Source organism: Chelonoidis abingdonii, chromosome 19, assembly GCF_003597395.2.
Source record: "Chelonoidis abingdonii isolate Lonesome George chromosome 19, CheloAbing_2.0, whole genome shotgun sequence".
Classification (NCBI taxonomy): Eukaryota; Metazoa; Chordata; order Testudines; family Testudinidae; genus Chelonoidis; species Chelonoidis abingdonii.
In genome coordinates this window covers 34,163,526-34,176,748 of record NC_133787.1, presented here as the reverse complement: position 1 = coordinate 34,176,748, position 13,223 = coordinate 34,163,526, and the positions used below count along the sequence as shown (strand labels likewise).

The 13,223-nt window shown below is 39.0% G+C and overlaps 1 protein-coding gene across 1 annotated transcript in view; it reads right to left on the bottom strand.

The window, feature by feature from the left end:
• The window catches only part of CDH13 (cadherin 13), a 738,851-nt gene that overhangs the window by 17,996 nt on the left and 707,632 nt on the right, over window positions 1-13,223 (bottom strand). Inside the window, exons 12-13 of the mRNA XM_032766126.2 lie at window positions 8,354-8,587; window positions 4,833-5,051 (exon numbers count right to left, since the gene is read on the bottom strand). Of these exons, the coding sequence (XP_032622017.1) occupies window positions 4,833-5,051; window positions 8,354-8,587 (453 nt within the window). The remainder of the gene's footprint in view (window positions 1-4,832; window positions 5,052-8,353; window positions 8,588-13,223) is intronic.

Here is a 13,223-nt window from a genome sequence, read left to right as displayed (position 1 = left end):
CCCCTCACTTGGGCTACATCAGCTCCCAAATTCAGATATTTTTACTGCATGACATTAAAATCATCATTTTTGATCATTTTCCATCTGTGGTAAATCCGCCTAGCATACATGAGGGATACCTCCAACATAACTTATGTTGGCTTGGTTGGTAAATTAACATGCTGCATCTCTTTCCTGAAAGAAACAAATAGTTGATTGTAACAGAAGGGCCCTGCCCGGTCATCACAGGCCTCACATCAGAGCCCCGAGAGACAATATTGTACCTTATAACTGAGGCTTATGCGCAGATGTGTCAATAGTGCACTCCTCCCTCGTCCTTCCTCTTTGTCCCAAGGCATTGCTCTGTGTGACTGACACCCAACAGGCTTATCCCCGTTCTCTCTGGCTGGCAACTGAGATCTATTTCTCTGATCAGCCCCATCTCTTCACCCTACCACCCGGAAGCTTCCTTTGTCCCACTCTCAGTCAGCAATGCCCTTTTGACAGGCACCCTATTTCTGCTCTCCCTCATATTACAGGGCCACAAGGAGACAGGAATGGCCAGACTGGATCAGACCCATGGAAGATCTTGTCTAGTATTTTGTCTCTAACAGGGGTCAGCACCAGATGCTTCAGAGGAAGGTGTAAGGTGTAATGTCTGCAAAAGGCAGATTAGGAATAATGTGCCCCAACTTTAGGTCTCATCCTGGTCTCTAATAGTTAGAGATTGGTTTAAGCCCTGAAGCATGAGATTTAATATCTTTTTCAAAATTTGTTAGCATTAACTATTGTAACTCTGGATGTTCTTGTTATCCAGACAGGTGTCCAATCCCTCTTTAATTGTACTAAGTTCCTGGCCTCAATGGCGTCCTGTGGCAATGAGTTCCATAGATGAATTATGCATTGCACAAAGAAGGGTTTTGTTTTATCACTTTTGAAATGCCACTTTTCCATTCCTAGGAATGGATTTTGTTCTTGTTTTATGAACACCACACAAACTGGCAATCCCTGCTTTCCTGTTCTTGCCCCAACTGCACATCTACTTATCCCAGGCTTCTGGGCAATTGTATATTTCTTAGCCTGCCATTACTGAATGTACTCAGCAGCAGCTGAATATGCTGAACTGTTTCCTTTTGCTTGTCTTGAAGTTTTAATCAGGTTCTTCAGTTCTGCATTCATTTTATTCAGAAATCTGTCACATATCACTTCTCCTGTGACTTACAGACCAGGCATATTTTCTAAGTGTAGCTAATAATTGCCCTATTTGAAGATGTTTTGTACTGGCCGGAGATTCACACTGGACATTTTTATCCTGAAAAGCTCTCTCATGGGGTTATTCATCCTCACGCCAGATGTCAATTACAGAAATGAAAGATTTTGCCACGAACAGCAAAGTTCACTTGATGGAGAAATTTGCCTCCTAGGAATAAGAAACTCATAAAACATAAGAACCAGGAGCAAAGTGAACTACGTAAGGGGTTTTGCAAAAATTAAACCCATAACTTGACACTAGCAATGGGATATTTCTTCTGTTCAATAAGCATTAAAGTTATCTTAGTTTTTATGACACCATAATCTTTGATTACTCTGATAAATATTTGGACTATGCAAGACATTGTGATGGAACTAATGGCACCAGCACATTTTGCAAAAGTTCTGAGGCAGAGCCAAACTTGTCAGCTACCTCCTAGGCTTCATTCTCTACTGTCTTGTGTGGTCATGGGCACTTGTGGAAAGTGATTTTAAAATGCTACCAGTCTGATTTAACAATGTTTTTCAGTCACTTTGCACAAGTATTAATGACTGTACAAGATATAAGACATTGTAAAATCAGGGTCCCCTCTCTCCACAATGGATTGAATCACATTGAACACCACTGGATTAGGAAAAAGTCTAAATATGGTCTGAACATGGGAGGTCAGGCCTATCTTTGTCTGAATGTGCTTAACCCTGTTTGTTGAATTCATGCTCACATTCAGAACTGTGGATAAAATCACCTACATCTGGCACAAGGTGGTCATTCCACGTGTGTTTCCCAATACAGCTGGTGTTTCTCTGGCTTTTCATCAGTTGCCATGACAAAAGAAAGAATATCTTTTCCTACCCAAACAAACCACACCTGCAAATCATGCACACATACATCATTTGTGCCGCTGTTTTGCAAAAGTAAAGACAATGATCCATTTGTAAATTTGACCCTTAATAATTTTTTGACAGGCAGCTTTTTAAAGAAAACAAACATGCTACTATTTATGGGTTTGCTTGTGGCTTTTATGCCTCAAGCCCACGTAGGATATGGTGCACAGCTGTGCTACTCCAGGAAGAGTGCCAGAGAGCGTGAGCATCTTAGGTGGTACTGTATCTCCGACGCTGCATCTTGCATATAATGATGGAGCAATATGCTCCCTCCTCAGTATGCTGGCCTTGTTCTATGGCTTGGTATAAAGTGTTGGCAGGACCAAGCAGCTACCACCTCCTACCCCTTCTCATTATATTGCTTCGTAATGGGTGTTGGAGTGGGCAAGAAAGAACCAGTAGTCCCTGTCTTTCCCAGAATGCAAGGACCATCGGTGTGAATGGTTCTTTTGCAGCCACATAAGGAGGGGGAATCTTATTGTGCAATCTTCTGTTCCAGCGCACATAGGGCCATTTCTCACAATCTGGGCCTATATATGGCTCACATTTTAACTAGTTACAGTTGCAGGGAAATATCCTCAGTGATGATCTGGATCCAAAATGTAGATAAACCTGCTTCCCATGGTTCATTCCCAGGAACAAAATGTGTTGACCTCTTAACCTGCTAGATAACAACCCAGTGGGTACATTCAAAACCAAAAGACTCAACCAAAAGATATTAAAACAATGTAATCCCGTCCTGTAATCACATCCTGTACAGACAAACCAAAAAGAGTAAAGTTTCAGAAGGAAAACTGAAATCTCATCTACAGATGCAAGGAGGTTATCATAATGGGCCTGGCTTCTGCCTGATATAATGCCATTAACTTCCCTGTAGCTGCATCAGAAATGAATCTGACCCAATGAGCTGCATATTAATACACACTGATATGATTTTTTAATGTCCTGCAGAATAGTTCTAGCAAACATAATAACTACTTAGGGCTGAATTCAGGGTGCAGGGTAACTGGACTGACGCAAATGCAGTCACTTCAGATGTCACCCAATGGAATCAAAAACAGGAATTTGCACTTAACATTTGTACAGCTCTTTTCATCTTCAAAGAGCTTCACAACCTCAGCTAACTCTAAACTTCCCACAGTGACTTTTATGCCAACCCTTTGGGATAAAAGCAATATACTCAAATAAAAAAGCAACCAATACGATGTATACTATATAACTCAAGCAGCCCCAACATGCCATATGTGCAGAACTCTGCTACCCAGGCCTTTATCTCAGCATAATGTCATATTTTACTTTACTCAGACTTTAAGCCCTTTGGTCATGCTGAGGTGTTAAATCCACCTATACAATACCATGCATACATATGGTGTACTGTACAAATCTTACACAATCCTTATATCCTAGGTGAATTGTTAGTATTATCACAATTGTATAGATGAGGAAACTGATGTAAGAGATTTGTCCAAGATTAGAGATGGGCAATTTTTTTTGGACAAATAGTTTATTTGTCAAAAAAAGGAATTTTGGGTTGACCAACACTATTTGTGAATTTGGGTTGCATTCGTCAAATAGTTTTGGCCAAAAATCCTCCCTCAGATTTTTTTTTTTTAATTCAAAATATTTTGTTACAACATGCTCATACTGAAACATTTTGACCTTTCATTTCAAAATGATGTTGTGGTTTTTTTAAATTTTTGCTTGATTAATTTAAACAAAACAAGTGAAAACACACTCAAAACTAAACCAAACAAAAGAGGTGGGGGAAGGGTTTGGATTGAATAAAATATTTTGTTTGACCTGAATGAATTGAGGAGAGAAAGGGAAATGGAAATGAAAACTTCCATTTCAGGTTGATATGAAATTAATTTTATTTCCAGATTTTTTTGGCTCAACCACTGAACTGAAAAATCAATTATTTTCTCAGTTCTGCCCAAGACCATTAGAGCGAGCCAAGGGCAGAGCCAGCATTAGAACTCGGAAGTCCTTGTCCCCCCAGTCACATCACCTTTCAAGCATTAGTTTGATTCTTAACCCTCCAAAATTAAATTGTGCATTTGTAAGATTTATTTTTCTTTTTAGAAAGGCCCACTCGGAAGCATCAAAGAGAGACCATCCATTGAAAGTTATCCCAAGACATCAACTCCTGTTCTCTCTTTTTGTCTTGCAGTTTTCCAGACTATCAATCTTACGTATCTATAAATTCAGATTCTTGAATAAATTCCCTGTGTACGTTGCTGACGTACTTTATGCAGGGGGATAGATTGAAGCAGACACTATTCATTTTCATAGTGACCCACAACAGTTATTGTTACAAGAACACCTTTAATCTCCTGTTTCTGTTTTTGAATTGAATTCAGGTGGGGAGAGATGAAGGAAAATGAGTCACAAATCTCTTACTTCTGCCCATGTTTCTCAGTTTATATCTCAGCTTTGATTTTCTTTGATTCTACTCAAAACTTTTCCTGTATTTGCAATCACCTGCTAATTTGACAACCTGACATTTCCTACCCTTTTTCTGCCTATAGATTTTTTTCCCCCATTCACATACTTTCTCAAAATATTCAGATGTCACATTGTGGTCTCTTAGATCACTGTACAAATTAACTTCTTCTCCCTTGGGTAGGTTTTCTTATGAAGAGGCACAAAAGATTCACTTCCAAGAACCTAGATAAATAATGCTTCACTGTTACTACTTGGAGTTTAGGAAAACTTACAAAATAAACTGAAGAGTGAAAAGAGAAGGATTAGGATCATGCTGATATGAAGGGCATCAGCTGCACTGCAGTCCATTTTGGATTTCTTGCAGGAACACACTTGTACTTTCAGTTCAGTATTATTAGTCAGAGGCGGTTTTCCGGAATCTGTCACCAAGATTGGGATGTTGTAATTGGCCTTCTTCAGGTTTTGAAGCAGGCTGACCTGGGCATGAGTGTCTGCAAGGAATAAGGAGGTAACAATTAGGCAGCCATGCAGGGGTGGGGATAAAAAGGCACCAGGACGCCACACCACACATGCCACATGAAAATCTAGGGGGAAATGAGAGCACGCTACATAACTAGGCTGAGAGGATTTGTTGGCAAACGTCCATTTCACAAACCCGCAAAAAACGATTTCCATCAATAATAATCAAAATTCACAGATAGCCACAGTAAGAAAGTGCTTCTTGAGAATTTATGAGTTTAATATAAGGATATTTACTTTGTACATTTTGACATGTGATGTGTTTTAACTATTATAAAAAGCTTTATTAACTTTTCTAATCTCAACATCTACTGTCATTAACTAACCCTCGTCTGACTCCCTCTTCCCCTTAATTTTGTGCAACTGTGAAAATGTAAATTGATAAAAGTAAAAAAAAGTGCTTAAAATTAAACATGATATTATCAGTCAAAATTCTAAAAAAATAGAAATGGGTTTCTTCCAAGCCTATAACATAACTGATTACAAAATGGTATTCAATCAACAACTCGGACATAGGAATTCTTCCTCTTTGGCACAAGTGTATTTTCCCCCGGCTCCTTCTGCAATCCCATTACCAAAAATAATAAATAAATTTTAAGAGTTTATTTAGTTTAAAACTATGATTTGTCCAATTGAAGCTAGTCAACTGGCAAATTCCAATGGAAACATACCAGTTAAGGGGTAGATTGTGGCTGACCCACAGTGAGAGGGGAAAGGGGAATATGGATGTGGAGCTGTTGTAACTTCTCAATACTCTATGTGACCTGGTTTGCGGCACAGTTACCGTATGGCTATAACAATGAGAAGTACTTGTGGCACTTTAGAGATTAACAAATTTATTAGGGGATAAGCTTTCATGGGCTAAAACCAATTTCATCAGATGCATGGAGTGGAAAATACAGTAGGAAGATATATATACATAGTACATGAAAAGACGGGGGTTGCCTTACCAATTCTAACGAGACAATGCAATTAAAGTGGGCTATTAGCAACAGGAGGAAAAATCACTTTTGTAGTGGTAATCAGGGTAGCCTATTTCAAACAGCTGACAAGGATGTGTGAACAACAGTAGGGGGAAATTAGCATGAGGAAATTAGTTTTTAGTTTTTGTAATGACCCATCCACTCCCAGTCTTCATTCAGGCCTAATTTGATGGGGTCCAGTTTGCAAATTAATTCCAGTTCTGCAGTTTCTCGTTGGAGTCTGTTTTTGAAGTTTTTTTTGTTGAAGAATTGCCACTTTTAAGTCTGCTATTGAGTGTTTAGGGAGGTTGAAGTGTTCTCCGACTGGTTTTTGAATGTTATAATTCTTGACATCTGATTTGTGTCCATTTATTCTTTTGCACAGAGACTGTCCATTTTGGCCGATGTACATAGCAGAGGGGCATTGCTGGCACATGATGGCATATATCACATTGGTTTATGTGCAGATGAATGAGCCCCTCATGGTGTGGCTGATGTGGTTAGGTTCTATGATGGTGTCCCTTGAATAGACAGGTAGACAGAGTAGGCAATAGGATTTGTTACAGGGATATGATCGTGGGTAAGTGTTTTTGTTGTGTGGTGCGTAGTTGCTAGTGAGTATTTGCTTCAGGTTGGGGGGCTATCTGTAAGCGAGGACTGGTCTGTCTCCTAAGGTCTGTGAGAGTGAGGGGTTGTTAGTCTCTAAGGTGCCACAAGGACTTCTCCTTGTTTTTGCTGATACAGACTAACAGGACTACCGCTCTGAAACCTGTATGTCTATATTGAATCATTGTGATGTTTCCTGTAAGCATATGTTGGTTTAGTTTAAAAGCAAGACTATTGGGAAGCAAGCAGAAAGACCACACAATGGCTCCAGATAAGCAACCTTCTAATAAACACATCAGCAGGCATGAAGAGAAACGACTGAACTATTAGTTATGAAGATACTAGTTCCAGGCTCCAGCCAAGTTACGGGACTTGTTTTGCCAGTGCTGGAAGCCAATAGTACAAAAGGCTTTTAAAAGGCAGTTGAGAGGTGGGGGCAGTTGTCAGGGAGCTGTTCTTGGACAACAGGCAGCCACAGACAACCTGCTTGGAGATCTGAAGAAGGTAGGCCTTCTTCCAGGGGAATGGTAAGTCTTGGGGAAGATAGACATACATGTAGACCTCTTATTTTTTAAAAATCTTTTTTCTCATACATTACACTTTGTTCCAGCTATATTAACCACTGGCCACAGGCTCCCAAAGGGCAGAATCACAGGTATCCAAGCTGGTTGGGACCCGCTGGAGGTAAGACTGAGACTTGGTGTAAGAATGGGAGAATTGCGGGATTCCACCCCCTGGAAAGATAAGGGCACAATGCCTAACACCTGCAGAGCTTCATTCAGACAGGCCAGAGAAGGGGTCAGAGGAGCTGTTAGTCTGTAACCATGAAGGCCTACTAACTAAAATAATAGCACTTAAGCACAGAAGAGCACACAGGGAGGTCCATGGAGGGATTCCCTCACTCTACTTAACTGGTTTGCTAAAAAGAGGCTTGGGGAAGTAGAGAGTAGGCAGGTCCATGGCTCTGTACATCCTAAGCAGTGGCCTATGGAGTTACCCATTGTTATTCGGGGGAGTGTGCAGGAGGGTTGCCTATGTGACAAATAAGCAAGTATTTATGAGCTTGAGCTTTCATAACATATGTTCATCTCTAACAGGCACACCTGAATGCTCACAAAAGGAGATCATCATCATTGTCAAAGTTCCCACTGCTGACCATCATAGGTTGACCTTTGGCATTTTTTTTAAACTCAAGGGTTCCTTCTGCAAAGTTTTGATATAGACACTATATTTTCCAAAATCCAGTAAGTATAATTTCAACAGTAAGGAGAGTAGATCTAAGCAAACCTCTGTTCAGAACGATTCTGTGATGTACAAAATGGGGTCAAAATTATATTACAGTCCAAGTCTAAATCTAGAGGAGTGTGCTGAAACCTCTTATGGTGTACTGACCCCAAGGCAATTGGGCTCTGAATGCTCCGCACCAGGGTGGGAATGGGCAGGAGGGAAAAAGAATGGTCCCACACCACCCATCACATTCAGTTGTGCATTAAGAGTCACTCCAGTTTGTTATTCGGTTCAATGGTCTTTAGATCAGGCCTTAAAGACACAATCTACTCATAAGAGATCTGTTCCAATCATCCAAAGCACACAGGAATACATGTGTGATAGTATGCCTATCACATTACTTTGCTCTTGATCTCAGAGAGCACTTATAGGAAGACTGAAATAATGAAGGTATAAGAAAAACAAATTAAAAGACTTACTGTTGATCTTGGTGATTTTCCACACTTTATCTGGGCCAGACTGTTTACTCAGTTCAAACTTGAATGGATCCGTGTTAGGGTGAAGGTCCTTATCTGATGCCCCCAAGACCACTACCTTGAGATCTTTTGCGTCATCACAGACTTTTGCCAACGTTGGATAAATGGCGGGGGCATTGTCATTGACGTCTTCCAGAGTTATCTGTAAAGTTCCCGTGCCGGTTGCAGGAGGGTTGCCTATGTGACAAATAAGCAAGTATTTATGAGCTTCAGCTTTCATAACACATGCTCATCTCTAACAGGCACGCCTGAATGCTCACAAAAGGAGATCACCATCATTGACATAGTTCCCACTGCTGACCATCATAGGTCAACCATTTTTTTTAAACTCAAGGGTTCCTTTCGCAAAGATTTGATTTAGACGCTATATTTTCCAAAATCCAATAAGTATAATTTCAACAGTAAGGAGAGTAGATCTAAGCAAACCTCTGTTCAGGATGACTCTGTGAGGTACAAAATGGGGTCAAAATTATATTAGAGTCCAAGTCTAAGTCTAGGAAGCAACTTGCTGTACACAAACACACAATAAGAAAGAGTTTCTGCCCCAAAGACTCTAAATAAACACAACAATCAAAGAGTGAGACGAGAAATGGAGTCACGGAAAAGTAAACTGCCCAAGGTCACACATTAGGTCAGTGGCCAAGATGGGAATAGCACCAAGGTCTCCTGAAACCCTTGTCACAGGACGACTTTAGTTAATTTAGTTGAGATTAAATCTGCCAGATTGAGAGTTTGGGAGAATGAGCTCTTTTATTTTTCCAGAGATGTACAGAATGAGCAATGGCAGTTCAAACTTCCACAAATTGTCTGCATGAGCCTTGACCTAGACGAATCAACTTTAGGGGTGAGAGTATTGTTTATTCAACATAACAGCAGTATTAGCCTCTATTCTGTGACTGATGGACCTATGGTGATGGAAGCATTTGCAATGTAGACATCTGCCCACAGGGATAAGGACTGAGCCCACCACCTCATTTTACAGAGGTCAATGAATAGTTGACAGATGGTAATACGTTTCAGTCACTACTGATTGTGTGTCAAGGCTGAACTAGTGACTTACTGTCCTGGTTAAAAGTTCAATATCTCCATACCAACCCCTTTGCCATCCAGTTCTCCATGATAGCTGGTCACAAAGGTTTTTAAAGGTGCATCTCTTCTTTCATAGGCTGTTATACCTAATAATAATTTCCCCATCTAAATGAAACACTTCTTGAGATCCAGGTTTTCTTATTCATATCAGAGATCTACCATCCCCTTAGCATAAAAAATCTGAGATTCCTAAACTCCAGTCATCTCAGAATCCTCTGGATACAAAAAGGAAGCAAGGCGGTATGTTTAGCCTCTGAACTGCTAGTGTGGTTCAGCAGGAAAAGTGGTACTCTAATGTATAATTAATCTGCATACAATAGCTCAATCAACTTGGGAATCACTGATAGATTGTGACACTGCATTCTAAAGAAGAAAGTATTCACCCCATGGTCTGGATCTGACAGAACTGTAACTGTAACATAATGTGATTAGTCATTATAATGACAAACGTTACTAATAATGACACTTCATCTGTTTCAGACACATAAATGCATAACAAAGGCAGAATTTTCATAGTTCCCTTAGGTTTTCTTTCCTCACTCTTTTGTCATGACAAGGGTTAGGGTTGAGTTCTTTTTAATGAAAAAGAAATTATTTTTCACTTTTTATTGGACTAATTGAATTTGCAGAAATATTCCAATACATTTTTTGTTCTTGATATATTATTAAGTAAAGTCATATGGCAGAATGGATGAAAAGAGATTTGAGTATTTGAAATATGATCATAAAAGTCAGGCTTTCATGCACTTAATTAAACTGCTGTCTTTAATTTTGAATGCATTATTTCCACACTGGACTGATAATGTCTTGTGCATTGCCCTGCTTATCTTCCTCTGAAGTCAGTAATATTAAAATCATTCTTTTGAAATTAAGAACCCAACAGCATTATGACTATACTGTTAATTGTGGAATGCAGATTTGGCTACATTTGCTCTGCTTAGCTAGTTCTTCACTATCTTCCCATGGCTTATGGACCAGTCAACAATACACACACAAAAAGAAAAAGAAAATTGCTTCTGTCCATTTCAATGATTTATTCTCAGACTGTTTTACTTATAACTACTGCGACAAAATGTTTTGCTGATTTATAAAGGCTTTCAAAAGAAGAATAGGCAAATGTCAAGATCATAAATTGAATCTTGTTAACAAGCGTGCCACAAAAATGCAACAAAAAGTAAGTCAAAGTGAAATGGCTATAATACATCCATCGGGAATAAACAGCTTTTATAAATTTGACACTATTATGCCTTGGAAATAAGAACCATTCAAAACCCCATGATCTGTATTTGGCAATGAGTTTGAACTAAAAGTCTCTCACTAGCATATCTTAATTCTAAAATAAGCTTTCCCTCAATCTGTATTGTAAAATTTTGTAGCTAGAGGAAGAAATAATGCATAAAATAGATTATAAAGGGCCAGTCCTACAAACTCTGGGGCAAGATTTGAAAAGAAGCTCAACTTCCATTTAGGCACCTAAGTGAAGTAGCCTGTCCCAGTGGGTGCTGAAAGCTTTGAACCTTTAGGTGTTTGATTGGGAGTTGTTGGCTATGGAGATTTTTTGACAACCCTGTTCTGAATTACACAAGCTATATAACTCAACGTAATGGCACTATTCCATAACTAATGGCTACTAGTGTGTGCAAGAGTTTGTGGATCGGTCTACAAAAGTTAGTTTAATTGTATGTGAAAGTGAAGAGAATAGCTATCAGATAGGGACATTACTAATTAAGGCCAAATCCTGAAGCCCTCATGTGTAATCTTCAATGAGACTAAAGATTATCCAAACTGAGTAAGGTTCATGTGACTGGACCTTTCAACAGTAATAATATAAAGGTTCAGGAGAATATCAGATCATGCAGCAATGGGAAGTGGATGATGTACATTAGAAGCAGTAATGTCTTCATATCCTAACATTAGTTTACATCAGAAGGTTCTGACAGCAGTTGTCACTTAAGCAATAGCACCAGTCAGAAAATGGAATAGGTTGGGTAGTTATGCATCATACCATGAGGAGGCAGATAATATAATGTACAACTAGGTCCCTGCCTGAGAGTTAGAGCCTACAATGAAAGGGGCTATTACTATAAACAAATAGCATAAAAGGGTATTCTGAAAGAAAATAAGTGATTTGAAAATTATTTTTAAAAAGTTATAGTCAGCTACAGAAACCTTTTAAATTAAAACTCAGCAAATAAGAGTTTAGGTTTTAAACATGTAGGCATGAATTTGGAATCTGGATTCCAATTTTAAAGCCAGTCAAGTAGTTGGATACCTACCAGACGTCAGGTATGCCTGATACAAAATCATGGACATAGATTGGGAAGACATTTTTAATATCAAGTCATATATAAAATGGCACATTCACCCCCAGCCACTATCTTCAGATTTCTGGATAGCTGACCAATGTATTAATAAGAATGCAGAGTATTTTAAAAAAAAAGTTATTTTAGGGAAAACCTGGTCTCCGATTGGCTGAAGTGCACAATAGCTCAGCTCACAAAACCACTGTGATGGCAGCAGGGAATAAATAATGATATTGTCAGCAACTGTCACTCAACTGTGCCAACATCCATCAAAAATAGTAAATCTACATAAATCATTTTCTCTAATTGGAATGATGTTATTGTAAAGCACCATTGTTACATAATCAGTGTCTCCTGCTTGGAAGACGAATATTTTGGCTTGGCTTCAGTATTTACGTAGCAGCAGGGGATCATTATCCCATGATGAGACACTATTCTTTTCATGGAATCATTTTAAGAGATACTGACAGAATAGAAATCTTATCGTAAAATAAAATCCCTTTACTGTCAATAAATCAAAAGGATTTTAAAATTCCAAGGTATTTTTTCACATTTCTGCCTTTATTTTACTTTTTGCTCTTTGTTCATTAGTCATTAAGCCAGCAAGACAGTTTCCGTTTCTTGTTGTTTGCGCTCTCTGGTTCTCATGCAGACATGCAATGCTGTTGCATTTAGACTTCCAACATGGCAGGGCTATGCTCAGATCAGTGAGAGCAGATGTTTGTTTGCAATTTCATAAAAATTAATAAAAACATTTCTATTCCTATTTGGATTCTGTTATCCTCGCACTTATTTACTTAAAAACAACATCAACAACAACAAAGCCTAAATCTGGGACCTAAGCACAGTATATGGGATTTTCAAAAGTGCCTAAGACAGTTAGAAGCCCATCTCCCACATAAAATCAATGAGAGTTAAGTATCTAATTCCTTAAGGAATTCTAGCCCAGACCCTCAAAGATATTTAGACGTCTTTGAGGATCTATGACCCCAATGTCTGTATGAGAGCTGGGGCTGATTTATGGTTCTATATACTAAATGTAATGGCTGCCGTTACCAGCAGGTTACATAAGCACGTGAAATTCTCTTTCTTATAATTTCAACTTCAAACCTTGTGACATTGACTGAGTTCATTTTGAATTCTGGGATATGTTTCAAGTTTGTTTCTGAGACTAAAAGGAACCCCAAGGAACATACTACTGTGTGTCTGTGCTAAGCCTGTAGTTTTTAGGTCTCTGAAAGTGTTTGCACCAATGGCTGGAGGTGGACCAACCCCTGCAGGTCTGACTGAACTTATAAAGACTTGATTGCATGAAGACTTTCCCATTAAAATTTTCCACTATTGCTAGCACTAGTTGAGGTCCACTTGTAGCAACAGTGGGAGAACTGGTTTAGGCAAAGTGCTATTGACTTTTAAATTTC